This window comes from Anopheles stephensi, chromosome 3, assembly GCF_013141755.1.
Source record: "Anopheles stephensi strain Indian chromosome 3, UCI_ANSTEP_V1.0, whole genome shotgun sequence".
Lineage (NCBI taxonomy): Eukaryota > Metazoa > Arthropoda > Insecta > Diptera > Culicidae > Anopheles > Anopheles stephensi.
The window spans coordinates 49117174-49136316 of NC_050203.1; the positions used below are offsets into that span (position 1 = coordinate 49117174).

General features: G+C 43.8%; 1 protein-coding gene across 4 annotated transcripts in view; it reads right to left on the bottom strand.

Annotated features, from left to right (window-relative positions):
* Window positions 1-9214: 9214 nt before the first annotated feature.
* The window catches only part of LOC118509046 (myosin-G heavy chain), a 30880-nt gene continuing 20951 nt past the window's right edge, over window positions 9215-19143 (bottom strand). For all 4 annotated transcript variants that reach the window (XM_036049121.1, XM_036049123.1, XM_036049124.1 and 1 more), the window contains 7 exons: window positions 14953-15124; window positions 14540-14712; window positions 14100-14462; window positions 13449-13684; window positions 13209-13372; window positions 11010-12412; window positions 9215-10934 (listed from right to left, as the gene is read on the bottom strand). In XM_036049121.1, the coding sequence (XP_035905014.1) occupies window positions 10596-10934; window positions 11010-12412; window positions 13209-13372; window positions 13449-13684; window positions 14100-14462; window positions 14540-14712; window positions 14953-15124 (2850 nt within the window). In that variant the 3' untranslated portion in view covers window positions 9215-10595. The remainder of the gene's footprint in view (window positions 10935-11009; window positions 12413-13208; window positions 13373-13448; window positions 13685-14099; window positions 14463-14539; window positions 14713-14952; window positions 15125-19143) is intronic.

Genomic DNA, 19143 nt, shown 5'->3' on the forward strand with positions numbered 1-19143 from the left:
TGTGGAAGTGGTGCAGGCAGCTGACATGGTTTGCAGCCGTTTAGTCGATTAATAAAGTATGTGATAGAGAATGAATTGAAAGAAATACGCTTGGTTTGCATGATTACTGAAATATTGCATCCGAATAGCACCAAAAAAGTGATGAGATGAGATGATTTTTTCTCCGTTTGTCTGTGTGAAAGCTCGGTTGCAAACATTGCACAAATCGACGGAACTTCGACAGCGATGGGTAATTGAATTTCGAACATAATGCCGTCCATTCGTAAACTGCTAGCGTACCGGCTGTTTGTTCCGCGGCAAACAGCACCCGTCAATAAGTCGTGCCAACTCGAACCGTTAGTCGGGGGTGAGAGTGTCAGTTGCTAGAAGAAATAAGAGCTAAACCGTGCTAAGCCGACACGTTGGACACCGTGACGTGAGCGTGGTGGTTTGGTGAAAAGTGTCGAAAAACAGAAATTATATCACAGCATGCATGACTGCGGGACGGAACGAACGACGGTGGGTTCAGTTGTGTTCCATTTTGCTGCTGGTACCAGGAATTGGCGTCCGAACCTGCGAGCGTAAACCGTCGACAGGACTCGTGAAAGTATAACAAAATCAAAACAAACCGAAATGGATGGAAACTCGAACCAGGAGTCGAACCGGTGGAGCGTTCATTTGCGTCTCGGACAGTTCGGAATGGTTGGCCAACGAAAAACAAAAAAAAGAAGGCCGGCGAAGATTGCTGATGGTTTTTGGTTGTAAAATTGACCACTAAGTAACGTCACTGTCGCTGCCGGGATTGGTCGAGCGGGACACAACGGTCGCTTGACTGTCGTTTTCCACTGTCAATCCATTTATGTCAGCTGAGAGCAATAATATATACGTGGGGAAGAAAGAAAACGACAGATCGCACAAAGAAAGCGGCAAGAAGTTCAATGTGCTTCACGGCGAGCATCTATTCATGTGCAGGAACTGGAACCACCGAGTAAGAGATTTGAATGAGGATTCTACCTAAAACACGTATGTGACTGTGATGGGGCTTTAGTACATTAAGTATTTAAGCCAGCGTGCATGCTGTATCTAGCGGGGCCCAAATCAAAACGTCCTTTTTCTGTTGTTGTTCCCTTACATGAACAGCACAACTACGCTCGGCTGATGTTTCCACCGTCAGCACGATCGCTTCCTGACGTTTGACGAGCCGTTTTGTTCTTCGTACTTTGAGTCGTCGGTAAACAAGCTAAAACTCTTAAAGGTTTTTGTGTGTTTTTCACAGGAATTGGGGCCAACGTTGTGCCATGGTCGTCATACATATATGGTTGCAATGATGGTTTTGTATGCCACACAAGTACCACAGTTGGAGCACGGGAGCAAATTTGGAGGCGAGAAAATGGGAAGCAAGTCACATTTTTAGAGCTGACAAAATGAAAGATTTTGTTGGAAAATGTGAGGATTGAGGTTTGGAGGATTTTGATACTCATAAGAGCTGAACCTAGTCATTGGCCTTGTTCGGACCCTATCCGGTGTCACTCATGAGCTGTATTTTTCTTTTGTTATGTTTCCCTCGTTGAAAGAACCTTTAATTTTTGAAATGTACTAACAGATAAACAGATTCAGCCATTGGCTGACATTTATTTAATCATTTTCCCACTTCAAAATTGAAAGCCTATCCTGAAAGGCTTGAAGGTAAAAAATAACAATTCCCGTTTTTTTACACCAAATAATTTCCTCTACATTTTGGGATTCGCTGGAACTGATGGAACGCCACCTTCTGCCAAATGGTGACCTTTCTAGAAATTCGTAGAAACATGGTAAAATTGAAACGAATCTCTTTTACCCTTCCGACCTTCTTTTTTCCTGCTGTTTTCGATCCTGTTTACTTTATCAAACTTTTCCGAAACACTCTGTGGATCGTTTTGTCCCGTATCATGTGTAAGTGTACTATTTTGCTATAACTGGTCGATGATCGAACGAAAAAGGTAGCATTGATTACGTTCATAATAAATCACAAACGAGCAAGGTATGAACTGTTCAGCGGGCACGTGGGTATCATTGTAGATAGCGTGTTGAGAATTACCGTTGTAGTCCTTCGGAGAATTTTACCCTTTTGCCTAAATCAGGACTCATGTCCCCGGTTTTTTACAAACTCCTGTCAACATTGTCAACAATGTTCGTGTTTTGTCACGTACCGCGCCAGCCGCTCGAGTGACGCTGGATGGGTGTTTTCTTTGTCCGTCCGGTAGCATTTTCGGGTCGCGATACCGATCGGTAATAGGATTTAAAGCTTACCTTATGATGGCTGTAATGAATTCAATGTAATTTTTGAAGTTTCGTTTCCCTAACCGATTTGTTTTGCAATAGGAATTTATGTATTATTCATGTATTTGGTAGTGATTGTTTTATTGATCATTTGATATCCAGAAGAGTGGCAGTAATAACCACAACATCAACACATTAACATCAAAAAGAGAATGCTAAATTATTGTAGAAAAAAGTAGAGTTATCTGCAACATATTTCATGCATTTCCAGCAGAAATCTTTACTTTAAATGTAACATAATTAAATAATAATTTACAGAGGAAACAATTAATTTTTACTAGTTCCGATTTCTATGGATTTTCTTTGAAAATGCCAGCTTAATATGAGGAAAAAATATTATCCAAACTAACTTCTTCATCTTCAGACGCCGGTTTTCAATCCAATATCCTGGCCTGGCTTACTCATCAACACCATCTCTCAATCTATTTTTTTACGTACTATGTCTTCTTGGTCCTGTATGTGGACGGTCTAGAAAGACTTTTCGGTCTAGAAAGAGGATCCTGTCCTGAATACTCTTCTGCAGCTCCTAACGCATTTATTCATTGACTTCAAGGCACCCCCTGCTCCCCGGTCAGCAGATATCTCTATCATATATTTACCTGATAGGAGTCCCAACTTCCATTCCACCAAAGATCTCCAAGGTGCTTGATCTGCTTCTGCTTACGATAACATAAATCGGCTACCAAGCTACGGAACAACATGCGGCAGTACGGTTTCCCTGAGAGGCTGGTACGGCTGTCGAAGGCCACAATTGACGGTGTGCAATAGAAAGCGAGAGTGTCAAACATGCTGTCGGAGTTTGCTGTAGGCTGTTCAACATCGCTCTGAAAGGCACCAGGCGAAGTACAGGCTTCGACTTCCTGGATGAAATTTTCACTCTATCTCTCTATTTCTTTGACCTCCCAAATGTCATCGGACACAAGTATGCGGCGGTGTGCGAGGCGTACCCCCGACTGAAACGAAAGGCAAATAGCATTGCTATGAGGGTCCATGCGACGAAGACAAAGTACTTTCTTGCAGGAGCCTCTGACTGTGATAGTGTCCGCCTAGGAAGTAGATCACGGCGACGTTCTCAAGGTGGTAGACGAGTTCCGCTGCCTTGGAGCGACCGATACTGAGAAAAATCAGCGTTATCAGTTAAATAGAGAGGCGCATTGTTCACGGGAATCGTGCCTACTATGGGTTCCATAAACTTCTGTGATCGAGTAAAGTTCAACAAGGCACAAAATGCACGATATATCGCACACCAATACGTGCGGTACCGATGCGTGTGGGTTCTAATAATCTGCCGAAAGGAGGCAAAAGCTGGGGCACGTGTTGAGGATGCCGAACTCATGCCCATCCAAGAAGGTTTCGACACAAGGCGTAAAGGAGTAAGGAAATCAGGAAGAGTCTAACCTGTTGCACATTGAATGCAGCCCTAGACTATGATCCTGGAAAAGGATTGGTGACTTGGCCATGTCGTATAGATAGAACAAGAATGTCAGTAAAGTTCATACTTAACAATACAAATAAGGATGGTGTTAGCAGATCTACAACAATTTCACTAACGATCGTGTATATATTTAAACCATTTATAGCAAGCAAAGTCGCGAACAATCCACAGCTAGTGCCATAAAATGTTTCCGATCAAGATTTAAAATTGAACGATTGAATGTGTTGTTACGTTCATGGAAAACAGATAGACTCTTACAGTCTGAAAATTATAGACCTATGCGACAACAACAACAAAAAACGAATCCAACAGCAGATAAGGTGTGTGGGAATCATAAAACGAACGAAAACGAATGTGCCCGTAATGAAATATTTTGTAAATACTAGGCCAAGCATAAGCACCTCTGCACACATCTATTATACGTGCCGATAACGCTGCGCATGTGAACCACTTGTCTTGTGTTTACATTCCTGTAAGACATGAGGAATCTAAGCCTCCCTTCAACTCATCTCCCTGGGCTGCCTGTCCCGTTCGGATCCACCGCTCAGCGTACCTTGCACGTGCAGGCGTGCCGAACACTCTCCTCCTTTTGGTTTCGATTTGTTTTTTTTTTTTTTCAAACGTTGCGTATGTCTCCATCTGCTGATTCGAAAAGGAAAAAACGAAATCCGACCCAAACGGACCCATAATGGACGGAAGCGGTGAAAAACGGTTCGGCCCGGTTGCAGCGAAACGATCAAAGGTAATTTGTTTGCGGTATACTATCACCACGCACGGGTGTTGTATGGGTGTGTTGATGTGTTTTTTTTTTCTTGTTTATGAGAAATAAGATGGATATAGGTTGTGCCAATGTAGGCGCAGCAGCCTAAGGGTAAGAAAACACCAATGTAAATAGAGAGGGCACTGATGGGCACTAATAACTTATTCTGTCCGCCATGACGCTTATGACGCCCGTTCTTCCGCAGCGCCGTTTGATGGGGATGCCACGGTGGAGATGATGATGACGGTTAAAAATAAACAGAACATATGCCAAACAATTTGTGTTCAATGTTTTCCCCGCCATGCAGCCCCCAGTCCCCACCCAGAAAACCCCGCCCGCAACGTTATGGTTCGTGACAAGGAGTAGATCGGCAAAACAAAACCAGCGCGAAAACGAAGAGCGAAAATAAAAACAGACCAAAGATCATAGCTAGCGATCGTTTTCGTACGATTTGCAAACGATCTTGGACCGAAACACCTTCTGCGCAAATCTTTGCGCGGCCGGTATCGACTGGTCGGCCAGCCGTATTGATAGAATGGGGTGAGCTCCTGACTGTGGCAGGGCGGCAGTCAGAAGGATATTTCTTTGTTTTATTTTTCGCTCGCGAAACATTTTCCTCCCAAGCTCCTTTCGAATTATGAATGCTGTGCGCTCTTCTTCCTGCTTTGTTTACGTTCAGCGATGGAAAATCGATACATTTTCCTTCGATTGCCAGCTTCCCCGCACTCTGCCTCGCGACAGGATGGCCCAACAGGCGCGGCACTATTTGGGTGGTGAGATATTTTTAAATTTCCCACTGCCAAAGGTTAATCGGTTTTCGAATAGGCAAAACGGCCAAACGGTCGGAGTAAAAATAATATCTTTGAGGTTTTGAGCCTTTGCCTCTACTGCAGCAGTCGATCCAGACGGGTGGTGCGCGCGGGTTGTTTTTGCGAGGGCACAACACAACCGAAGGGTTATACCGTTCAGCGAAGCATGGAAGGGCATAAACAGTCACGGCTTTCGCTTTGAACGCTGGCTGACTGCTCTCGGCTTCGGTGAAGGATCGTTTATCATTTCGATTGTATCACCGTGCAGCAACACACGGCATGGGGAAGGCACGGCAAGCTGCTCGAAATTGTTAAAGCGCAAGCCTCTACTGCACCGGAACCACCGGTTTGTTTTGCTATCAAAATAAGATTTCTAATGAAGTGTTTTTGTGGTTTTTTGTTATTTAAAAAAGCTGGAAATATTTGAAACCTTTGCCGCCTGTTTATGATAAGATGTTTTATGAGCAAAACTCCAAAAAAATGTTTGCGTACGAATCTCTCACCATCTATCTATCTATCTTACAACTATAAAATGGGACTTTTAATCAAATCAGGATAAGAAAATAATTGTCTTTGATCTTCTTTTCCAGCGTTCGCTATAGCTGGATCTTAGAGGGAGAGTTAAGCAGGTTGTTCAGAGTAACTTCCAGATACAATTTTAAACTTCATTTAAATTAAAATACAGCATATTATGTTATGAGTCAAGTTGAATTGAATTACTGTTTATAAAAAACCACTTAGACATATTTTTCGGAAACAAAACACTCCCTTTGTGCTTTACAATATACAGGCATCACATTCTACGTCTTGGAGATGAGTTATTTCAATAAGTTCATATCGCTTATTTGATATTTTATTTGGTTGGCAAGCGACGTTGTATGTGCGGCCCTACAAAAAAATTCAGGTGAATTAGGGCCGGCGTCCTGGAAGGTCACAACGTCCTTAAAGCTGTGAAATAAAAACAAAAACCAAGAATGTCAAATTCTCCCAACAATACGCTTGGCCGATATTGAGCGTGTGTGCCGGTGTGCCGTCACAGCGATGCTTCCCGAAGAAGTCGCGATATGCCGGGTCCCCAACTTCCTCTAGAACCTCGTACCTATAATTGATAATTTGGTGGTTATCACTTTTTTCTCGAGCAATGGGAGCTACCCGCCGCCTGGGTACAGCACCGGAAACTACTAGCGTTTTTAAACCACGGTATGTTTTTGTGGAACGATACGGGATGCTCTCAGCTGTACATTTTGGAAACTGTGTAGCAGCGACTAAACTAAAAAATTCTCATGAGCAAATACATACTCCTGATCTGCCTCAAAAATATCAGTTTGAGTTTGTCAAGCCTAAGAGACCTGTCAAAAAATTAACGATAAATTGTAACAAGTCGACACTATGAGTGAAAGATAGTCTAAACGAACACCAGTATATATATTTTTAAGAATACAAGAATAGCTAGAAGCGATAGTTTAACTTCACGTTCTAGTAAATTGTAAATAATAATAAAACACACCTAGGACAATATAAGCCTATTTTCATATTTTGATTTCAAGTACTTTTGGTATTACTTTCATTGCTTAATTTTTAATTAAAGAGTTTTTTCTCAGTAAAAACGATAATATTGTATATTTTTTTGTTAGAATGGGCAGGCCTTCTATCATGTCAAGCCCTTAAACAAATTGATCTTACTAAATAGAAAAAAATCAGCCTAATCCTACATCTCTATTGATTCTCCTACAAATTCTCCACAATGGCGTCTCTAGTACTGCGTTTCGGTACGCCCTGGATTATTGAAGGCTCAGATTAAGTTGATTGAGTCTTAGCTTTGGTATTCTCGAAGTGAAATTGTTATTAGTAAAACATATTGATACAAAAAATCAGCTTAAATTAGAGAAAAATAAATTCATAAAAAATTCCACTTGTATAAGAGTGAGAAACTTAGACGCTTTTATTGAAATAAAAAAAGCGTTTAAACTAATTAGTTTTACTTATTAACCATAGCTGAACCTTTGGAAAATAAAGGAGAGTAAATTGAAGTTGATACAATGGTATCACATAACATGTATTTGCCGATAGTAAAAACGGAGAAAATGACTGCATTAGTACTTACCAGGGCATCGGTAATTCTATTCTATGCTCAAAGACAGCATAAAAGATTTGTAGATGAAATGGTAAAACGTACATCAAAAGAGTAGCTCATTCGTAGCAATGTGAAGCATACACGGGGGTGGATAAAACGATACCATCAGAAGAATAGAATTCAATTGTTCATAGCTTTTGTTCGCAGCGACTAAAGTTTGCAGCACAAACTACAAACATCCAAACATACGTTTACTTTCGAACCAAACAGAAACACAGTGACAAACAAATCGCTACAAAAGAAAGCCCACTGAAAGATAGAAGAAGCACATACAAATTTCCCAGCATCCTTGACTGTTGGCTCTGTAGCTCCATCCCACTTGACTCTGCCGTTAGCCATCGAGCCATCACTCCTTACAGGACGGTTAAGTAGACCGATAAAACGATGTCTCTCCTGGGCGAAACAATGGACACATCCTGAGGGGTGTGTACCGCGTGAACTGGGTGGGGGTGGGGGAGGTAACCGATTCACCGAAACAATAGACTCATGATACCACCGGCGGCCGAGTGATGAGATGACTCCGCCATGTGATTCGCCGCTTTTCCTGCTTTCTTCTTGTCGAGTGGATCGCTTTTCGCCGAAAGAACGCACAAGCAGCCAATGTACGAGGGATGGAGTGCGAAGCTCGTGCAAACAAATCGTCCGTTCGTCCGAAAACGTCTTCAAGTCACGGTTTAGTCTGCACCGAACACACGCACGACAGCCATGGAGAGAAGGAGAGAGAAAAACACGCTATCTCAAGCACCATTTCAGCAGGGGAAACAACGGCGATAAAAGTTTCGATGGTTTAATCTCGTACGATTATGATGTTTCCATCTATTGATGCTGACCAGCAATGGGACTTGTTGGCTTTTATCGGGAAGTTTTGTTTCCAAGTTTTCCGTCTCTATTCATTCGTGCCAATTTTTCTTTTGCTTAGCTGCGGCGTCTTTCATCACGTGGAAATGCTTGATTGAAGCAAACAACACGTGATATGATATATTTTCTTACAAAAAATGATCCGAACGCAATACGGCCTCGGCCCGTTCTATTCAATTAAAACAATAAGATACAACTTCTAACAACACCTATGTTGCAGTATATTCATTTAAACTCTGCACTGAGCAAAATACCACCATGGTTTTTGGCAATACATTTACTTTATTTTTATATTATACGAAGGATTCTTTAAATGGGATGCGAAATAAAAGAAGCACCAGCAGGCAAACGAAACTCGCTGCTAAATTATTGATTAACATTTGACTCGGGTTTCAGTCAGTTGCAATCAATTACCGAAAAGAATTTTAGTAACATTTAGTAGCAATAGTTCGAGTGCAACATTTTAGGTTTTGAGGAAAGGTAACACGTAAGCATCTGTTCAGCAGAAATCGATCATAATAGCTTCCAATCACAAGTCAATGACGTACAATTTGTGTAGAATTGCAATGTCAAGTGATGACAAGACATGTACAGCATATTCTGTAAACAACAGAACACTCGGAGCTCGGAGACTCCGAAAGAGTCACTTGGTAACTCCATCTTAAGAGATCGTCATAATTCGATGGATGAATGTGAATATTTGGCAGATGGATGAATGTGAAATATTCATTTCTCATAAAAAATTATGTGCAAATAGTCGAGATTCGTGTGAATTGCCATTTGCTCTGTCTTTAGATGAAGAGTCTCATATGATCGTGTATTTTCACGATCAGCCAGTGTTCATTAGAACACATTAACGATTATACAGCTAGTTTTCTTTCTCACTTATTTTTCAACAGAAAAGACTCATTGCTAATGTATACATTTTACAAAGATTTCATTGTATTTTACTTCCATCATTGGTGAAAGGTAAACGGTAAATAATTCTACCTTTCGGTGCTAGAAAATATCTGCCCTTAAAACTATTACATAATGGCGCTGACGGTACAAATACGGGGTCGATAAAGTTTGATAACTAAACTTAACTACCCAAACACTCGCGTACACACACACACACACATACACTCTCGAACACACTTAGCCTAGTAGGGTCACTGGTAAATTGATTGGTTTGTGATAGCGTACTGACGACGGTGGCTGCATTATAAACGTGATGTATGGGTTTCGGCTGTCGATTTGTTTGGTTTATCGATAGCAAAAACGTAGGACGTAGGTAGAATATTACGAAACAAAACAAAGAACGTAACGAAATTAATTAATTTCACCCGAGGCCTTAACGTACGCGGCCGATACAAACAACCTCAGATGGAAAGCATGGAGCACATTTCGCGTTTCAAACCAAAAACAAAATGAAACATTGATTAACAGAGCAGAAAAGCCAACGAGAGAAAATCATGCTCCCCTCGCCGTTGTGGGGACACGCTAAGACACTTTAATCTCAATGCTGTCCAAAAGTGGCTAAAATGTTCGTTCTTCACCACTTTCGTTTTTCCACTCACCGTGAGTACCTATCGGTACCTACCTTTCTGGATTGGTTAAACAAAACTTAAGCAACACAAGTTTTTCCCCGAGCTGCCCATACATTGGCGCATAGGAACAGCGCTTCATAATTCGCTTACTCTAATGCAATACTTGCAAAACACGCAAAGTTGGCACTTGTGGAAGTCTCGTCAAAGCAGGAAGGAAAAGGTTTTCTTACAGCTTACCGTAATATTAACGCTTCAAGGCAGCTGCATATGCAAAGTAAACGAATCGTGGTAATACTCATATTGTTTTTTTTTTGCGCTGGAACTAAGACGTTCATTCCGGGAATGTAACTCCGATGAGGAAGAAATGGTCCTACCCCTAGATACTTCCTACAACAGTACTGTACTACATAAGTGCATGCTTTAGTTCAACTTCTAGCATTGCTAGTCCTGTTTTGTTCCGTGAAAGAAAACCATATTCATCTTGCAATCCCTGCTGAAAAGATGAGCACGTTAAATACTAACACTATGCTTATCGTTAGTGCTACAACTACTCAACCTTATTGCTGTGTGCTTAACAAGTCTAGTCTTCTCTACGTGCTTACCCTAGGTTGTAGTAGAAGAGCGTTTGTGTCGAGACGGCTTATTCTAAACGATTCCCTGTTAACACTAAAGTCTCAGAAATGTAACAAAATGCAGTCGTTTACCCTGTCGGAATACTCGTCTCCGACCATCGCTTCCACGGGAGGCTGTACATTTTCAAGGGGGTCGATGCTCATATGTTAACCGCAGTAGCCGTCGGTGGTGGAGGTACGGTGGCTCCGGAAGGTGCATTGCCAGCACCGCTCGGTACGGGAGCAATCGTCTTCACCAGCTCCATGTACTGGAACGGCACGTGCAGACTAATGCCGTTGTGTTCCACTATCAGATGACCTCGTCGATGCGATGCTCCAGTAACGGTGACAGCTTCACCCTTGCGCAGCTGCTCGCCAAGACCGACAGCGGCCGGATCTTCGGGGAAGTTCATCTTCATGATACGTGTCTGTGGGTAGCCGAGCTTTGAGTTTCCGGTCACCGTGTATGAACGGGACGGTGGCACTGGTGGAGGTCGTTCCTGTAGACATCGTAGAAGATAACGTGTTAATACAAACGGGTCTCGCGCAGTCCCCTTTCGGCACTTGGCACTTACCAAATCCAACCCAAAGAGCGTGCAGGTTTGTGCGATAATCTTTGAGTCACACTTTTCGTTCGGATCTGGCGGCGGTGTACCCGCGATCGGTTGCGGTCGTGGTCTCGTAGCCGTGCCCGTATTGTTCGCATTTGCGTGCGATACATTGCCGGTTCGAGCACCTGAAGACAAAACCAGTTTGACCATTGCAGTCGTTGTGTTGTTGTGGGAACGCTTGTCAAAGGCAGAACTGTACTTACCGGAAGCTTTGTTTACGGACAGCAGCGCCCCACCCATTAGCTGGATGTCGTGCGTACGCCGAATCGTGCCGAGCCGTTTGCGCAGGTTCCAGCCACGCCATGTGGCCTGAATCAGTGTCGCACTCTTCATGCGTACCTCCGTGCGCAATCGCTCCAGATGCTGGCGAATGCCTTCACTCAAGAAGATATGTCGCTTGCCGGGGGCCCACGACAGTGTGACCGACCCGTCCAGCTCGGGCGGATTTTCCAGTGCAAAGTCCAGGATCACCTTGCAATCCTCGAGAGCTTTCTCTTCACAGCGGCGAAGCAGTCGGAACGGGGCCAACATACGGTAGCGGGCCGTAAACTGTTTGAAGCGCATCCGGTGCGGGAATCCACTCGCCATCAGATTGACCGTCTCGAGGACCTGCAGTGCACGGATCTGCCGGACGACTGCACCCCGGTCAAACATTCCACCCTTCTCAGCCGTATTGCTACGAATGCAGCGAACAAAATGTGGCCTCGCGTGTACCAACGTCCTCAGCAGATTATCCAGCCGGGTGTGGAAGTCTTGTGTGAGCGTCGAAACGGGTTCATCTCCATTGAGCAGATCCGTGTGAGAGGTAGGTGCTATTCGGAAGCTGAGACCTCGCGGACCATTTTCCTGGGCGTACAACGCCTTCAGCTCCGTACCGAACAAATGCGTTGCAAAGCCGAAATTACACGTGTGCTTGTAGAACACGGACACCAGATCGTCCGGCACCACGTCCCGGTTCGTGTCGAGAAAGTCGGTGGTGTCGTACTCAACGCGGCCGGCAAAGTGCCGGATGGCAAAGAGTCGTGGATCGTACGGTTCGAGGGCACGCTGCTCGAGCCGGGCCGAGTTGCGATGCTGCACCTTGATCTTCGCGACGTAGCTTTCCGCCGTACCACGCACCGAACACTCGGCATCGAGCATACTCAGCAGCCCGGTACGCAGCGATGAGATGAGATCGATGCAGGGCACGTTGTCCACGTAGTCTACCTCGGTGTCGCAGATGATGCCTTCCTCGCGGCACGATTCAACGGAACTCTTGAAGATGTGCGTGTTGTAGAAGTGTTGCATCGTCTCCGCGCAAAGGTTGATGCACAGATGCTCCAACTGGGCTGGCCGGGGCTCCTCGAAACCGAACATGTCCAAAATTCCTGTGAAATGTAGTTTAGTTTAGAAGGAAAAATTGTAGTATTCAATTTTATTTAGTTACATATTTTTTATGCTTAACTTATGTTGCGTTTGGTAAATAAATTAGACACAAAAACGTTGATAAAATTGTAATTGTATTGATTGTCCATTGATGACGAATTCAATATATCATAAAACAGAAACGTCCAATATAAAAACGAGAGTAAAAACGAAGAGTAAAACGTTCAATATAATCCTTCGCATATAGGTAGTTCTTTTCCAAACAATTGATAAGCTCAAGTTAAGTTCAGATAAATTTTCCTCTCCAAGTTTAATAAACTCTAAAGTAATTTTACTCCAAAATGCGATGCACTTCATATCATGAAAACTAAGTACACATTTTATGATCAATGTTGATAATAAAACTTCGGATTCTTCATCACTCTAATTTTTAATTGTACTGTATTAATTTAAAAAAAATGTACATTACCGTCAATTCATCTTGAACCAACGGAAGAAAAATGTGGCTGCATCCGTTTTTCAATACAGTTGCGTCCGTGAAACTTCGGTTGCAGCCTTTTTTCATCTCTTTCCATTCAATCTAAATCTCACTAGAGGGCGCTAGTACAGCTCTTGCTATTTTTAGGCATGGCGTGTTCATCTGTTCCGTGAATAGCGATGAACCTAAAATAAATTCATCATGGTTTTTCTCTCGGTGCTACTTGTTTCTTTTTTCTATTATTTAATTAAGAGGCATTTTTCGAGCTGTGGTTTGTAATAAAACACTTCATTTGAATAGGCAATCATGCATTTACTCACCGATGAATCCATCCGTTGCATGTCGCACCGCATTGTTCAGCGCTGCCATAGATTTTGAACCAGCGTTTCCGCCGATCGTGGAAGCATGCTGACTTGCCACTTCTGCCTGATTGTGTACCGATTCGTTGCTGTCGGAGCTAAGAGTGCCGAGGGTTGATCCAAGTCTGTGTAGATTTACAATTTTGAATGTAAAGTTGTTAATTCTACTTGGGAAAATTGTTCTGAAATGCTACAACGTACCGTTTCAAACTGTTTGCCCGACGAACGATCGTCGCTACCGTCCTACAATACAGTGCCTTGGCCAGACAATCCCGGGTCATGTTGGACATGTTGGCGTCGCAGACCGATTTGATAAGCTGTCCACGAGCGTTGTGCGTACGTGTCGTTAAACCACGAAATAGTTGTGCCGATGGAACACCCAGCAAGTTGGCAACGGCGTTCAGCTCCGTTTCTCCCACAACTTCTACCTCGAGACCCTGTGCACACAAATGAGTTTAAAAAATCAAGAAAAACATATTTGTAAAAATCCCTCTGTTTGTTCAGCATTATATCAACCAATAGGTTATATTGTAAGGAAGAAAAACAAATTTTGCCTCTCGCTATTCAGACGTTAAAGTTTTTCTGATCATAAAACGGCACCTTAGAGCGCCGCCGTCAGCCGTAAATTACCCATAAATGTTCATTCATCATTACAGTCGAGAGGAAAAGTGTTTCATTCAGGTAAAATGAACTCTACTTTCCAGAAGAGAGTCATTGTGGTCCGAGAGCTGAATCCACTGACCTACCGTGTGAGACGCGAGCACGCTCACACAAGACCAAACTTCAGCATTCTGCTCTCGGTATTCATTGGCTAACAGATTTGGCTTCACTCGCATACATCATACAACTAACCTGTCCGTCGATGAACTGCACATTGCCCAGAAGCAATACTGCTGCGAGGACGCGCACTACATCCAGGAAAGGTATACCGAGGATGCCAAGGCAGGCTTTCCACGCCTGAAAACGAGCCGCATCCTCCTGCTCGTCCTGCCGGATGTCACCGTGCTGCAGGTACCGCAAGTTCGCCGGTGAATATCCTTCCAAGTTGAGCCGGGCGCACTCGTCCGCATTCAATCCTGCCAGCATTTGGTAGAAGATGTGGTAATTTTTCTCATTTGGCAACGGTCGAATGACGCGCGTCTGGTCGAGGAAGTAGCAATGGATCTTGGTGCGATACAGTGCTCCATCTGTCACCTGAACTTCAATGAATTGTCCCTAAAGGAATAGAGCAAACAGTGAAACCCGATTGAGCATTTTGAGATCAATACCGGGCACAACAAGATAAAACTTACGATTCTACTCGATTCCGAGTTGGTGGTAGTTTTGGCGGATCCAAGCGAACGCAGCACAGTGAAGGCTGCGGCCAAATGTTTGAACGCGTCGGTTTCTGGACCACCGCCTGCCACCGCGAACAGCTGCCGCAGCAGCAACATCGAACAGTGTGTCTTTCCCGAACCGGAAGTACCTTTTGAGGGGGGAGAGATAGTCGATAGAAGATTAAACCACGAATGGAGGAATGTGTATTAGGGCCTCTTAGCGAGTGCTAATGAGCCTCGGGAGCTTTTGACATGTTGATGCGAGAGAAAGTCACACCGTTGGTCGTTGGAGCATTTTTTTTTTATCAACAGGAAATTGAAATGGATTTCGGGGCTTAAATCTACCAGCCCTGGAGCTGTTGGAGTTGGAGCTGTGGGTCGTCACTTACCAGAAAGAATAATCGCCTGCGGGTAACCCGTTTCCGCCTGCTGCCGAACGGCTTCTTGGACAATTTTTCTTAGCTGAGGGGCAAGCGGGACGGATCGGGTTGAGGACAGTGTCAGTGGGTTGCCGACATCGTGGTAGGGATTGACAGACAGCAGTATTGGGCCGACGTTGGTCTAGAAAAGAGATATTCAATAAGGGAGACGATTGGAAGAGTACAATTGCTAATGTGTATCAAAGTTCCAGCTATCAATGCTGAATTGAATAGGAGATGTTCTGGTACTTTAATTACTAAAAAAGAATCCTTCAATACCTCCTATATATTATTCCAGCTCACCGGGACACAGATCGTTATGCGTCCTTAGTTTAGCTGGTTGTTTTGTGCTCTATGTACGATCATTTTAATTGCACGTGCAAATTTGTGTAGCCTGTTTTTTATACGCACACCCACCTTTACAGTAGCTGATGCCACAAGAAATGTCAGTCTATCTTATCTATGTACGGTTTTCTGTGTCTGGCTCTGTGTAACGCAGCTAGAAGTGAGCGGAATGGTTATGCAATTCTGCTGTGCCTGCGCTCGCCGAGCTGTCGTGCTGGTCGTGCTTCTACCACTGCACGGGGTAGGTTAGTCAGACATACATAATTTGACGATCGGCAAGAAAACTGCACGTGTCCAGTTTTTGCACCGCGTTTTTTTGCAACCGCTTGATCATTGGTACGCTTGATGTAGTAGACTTTGACTGTGAAACATGGTAGTACATGGGGTAGTGATTCTGTTTCTTAAGCATATGCCATACCAGTTTTCTTTCAGTGTACTGCTCATTTAAAGGTGAATCAACGGTTGTTAAAGTTTATAAATCTTTAGTTCTTCTATAAGATTTCCAATTATCGTTAACTAAAGCTTGGTTCATTTAGAAATGAGACTCTTTCTATTGCTTGGATCTTTTATACAATTATTCAAAGTCCAATGTATTCTTTGAATGAAAAACTGGTTATTACTAGATTTGTTATAAAAAAGGGTAAACAATTAGTCATCGTTTTTATGAAGAAAGTCTAGCATTTTCATTAGTTGATACAGCCCATCAATCTTGTGCGCAGATTCACTTCAGTTACTGTTTTGGCCAGTAAATTTGACCAATTGCTCAGCTATCTAAGTTTAATAAACGTTCTCTTTTTCTTCAATTTTTGTTTCAATTTTGCCCAATATATCTGTATCGGACGGTGGATTCTAGAGTTTTGATTACAATAATCGCAGCTGAATAGGTCTGCCCAAAACTGGACCAACAAGAGACCGTAAAAGGTATAATTCGTTTGTTAAGACAATTCTTCTGTAACAAATCTAAACCAGGGTTCTCTATGCCTCATGAGTAAATTCCGTCTTGCAAATTTATCAACGAAAAAAAATCAATTGCTTAGGGACATTGTTGCGAGCAGAAGCCTTTGGGGGGTTCTTTAAAGTCGGCTTTCGAAATTCAGACATGGAACTTGCTCAGCACCAGATCGTACAGTTTCCGAGCTTCGATTGGGATGTTTACTTGCATGGAAAAACTAAGACTTTTCGGAGTCGAGAAATTTTTCGGAGTCGGATTCAGTGTACAGTAGAGCTGTCAGCATAACGATTTTGGTCAACTCATAGCCCGAGAGATAAGGATTAGCCTTGATTTTGCGAATGACCCTCAATCGCTGCTGACGATTATCGGTTTCACTCCGACGCTTTGTTTGCACCTTACGAACAGCTGTCTGAGTCACGCAAACGGTCGATTTAGTGAAATTTAAACCATTTTGCCGGCTATCCTCTTGCGTGTTATTATCTCGGTGGGTTAACAACGAAATTGCGTGAAAATGTAACAAACTTAAGACTTTCTTAACACCATTTCTTTTCCTTTAATAGTGCCAATATTATTGATTCAATGTTCCTCATTTCTAAATTAAAAATTCGTATGGAGATGCCCAAACGGATGGGAGCTGTACCTTTTTTCAAACCTCCAAGCAACGAGGTGCACTCCCCACATTCCGGAAAACCCCCCCTTCTCGAAAGAAGCTTCAGAATGAGGATTAATCGATCGACCGGTGATCGAAGCCGCACGTCACAGATGCCGTTGTACGAAGATCGATTGTGATTTATGTACGGCAGCCCCACCGATCGGAGTAGAAAGTAAATGCTGAACGGGAACTCTCAAGTAGGTCGACGGCCACGAGCGATGATTACATCGGTTATCGGTAGGTACCCTTTCGGTGGTCCGTGACGGAATCGGACGCTACAGCCCGCTTAAGAATGTCCCCCAAGCCAGCCCCAAGCTGAATGGGTGATGTGTTGTCAAGCGATTGGAAAAATGCAACGTGTCGGCTCAGAGAATAAAATATCCGCCATTTCGATTCCTTCTCGCAAGGCATAACAGCAAATCCGCCTGCGGTACGGTGGCTCCCCATATTCTCGCCATATTCACGGAGGTCGCCGACATTAGCGCTTGTGGGACGGTTGGGCAAGCTAATCGTGCGGTTAATCGAATCGAATGAACGTGAATATCTAAAGGAACTGGGAACAGGGCGGATAAAAAACAACGTAACCCTGCCAGAAAATCGATTTCTGCACTGCCAGAGTTCTCTGCGCGCATCTGTGTTCCGGTGCGCGAAACGCGCAAAACCACTTAAACGATGATTCCCACCTTCGTATGATTATTTTTAATCTTCATTTCATAGGCTCAAGCGTTTCCCCACCTCCCGTCTCTGCCCTTGCCTTCAACCACCGGCCACTAGCCCACTAATGATCGGGGCAAGCCCGGTGCCCCGTTCGTTGCGTTTAATTGGAATGAACCAGAACTTCTTCCTCGGTTGCGATTCCACTCTTGACACGATCCGGCTTGAGCCGTGATCCGATGTGTGCAGCGTTTGCTGCTAGAGGTGGATATACGTACGTACGATCAGCTCAAAATGGCAGCCGGCCCGCGAGCTTCCAGGCGGAGCATTCGTTGGCCGAATGTGGTGTTTGTGTGTGAGCAATGAGAAGTTGTTTCCTGCAGCACCGTTAGAAGAGCCGGCCGTACCTTTCTTCTCCGACTACGAACACAGCTGCTTCTACCTCCAGCTACTCGTAGAGGATACGGACAAAAACAGAAACTGCAAACAGGCAGGCAACATGCATAGTTTAGCGAGCTTTTTATGATTACTTATGTACGGTTCGGATTTATTCAACCGGATAGCGACCGAGCGGAAGAAGAAGGCCACCGGTCAGAGAAGCTCTCGTGCGAGCACGGCTACCTTTTAGCAAATGAAATGAATGTAAAAATGGAATGCAAAAGGAAAAAACACAAACCCATACCAAGAAGACACCCCAACACGGCGAGTGAGCAATGCACAAACACTAAACGACCACACCAGCGCAAGTGACCGGTTCTTCCTGCGGAGATCGCGCGGCTTTGCAGCGGAAATGCCGCGGATCGTTGGAATAGCTTCTCGCGTGGCGTTGGGTGTTGATTGTTTTATTTTCATGTTGTTGTGGTACCTTTGTGTGTGTGTGTTTGTTTTTTTGCTGTCCGCATGCGCTTTCGTTCGCCTCTTCGCGAATCTATGCGATGAAGGTGGTTGGAAAATTTATGGATTTATTTCATTCATCCACCACCCTATCTAAGCCCTAATTGGTGTAACATTAAGACTTTAACAAGAATTTAATAGATGTAGGGAAACGATGCACGCCGAATACTTTCACGAATATCGCTCTGTCGGGCTTAATTTAAAAATTGGACTTATCTGAACCATCTGGAGAACGGTAAATTGAGAAGAAAAGATTCACCATTATACTATTTTAAATCACCTCACATCCTAACGCGCGTGTATGTGCATTTGCCTCTTACTCCACGCTTCACACTTCACTTTCCAATGTCCCCAATTCGACCGTCGTTTGATTCACATTTTCATTTTCATTCGGCGCCAGATCAAAGCATGATCCACTCACTTTCTTTTACGCTCCTCCCGAGCATAGTCCTCACAGTCGTCACAGCACAATGGATGATTGCAATTCCGTCCCATATGAGCAGCAACATTCGATCGCCAAATTGATCGAACCATCAATCAAACGGGCTAGACTCGGTGCCGGTGGCGGCATTATTATTGTCCGAGCCGCCGCCGACCGCACAATCATGGCCGCTGATCGTTGATATTTTTGTGGCGTTTGCAACCAAAATTACCGTGAACCAGT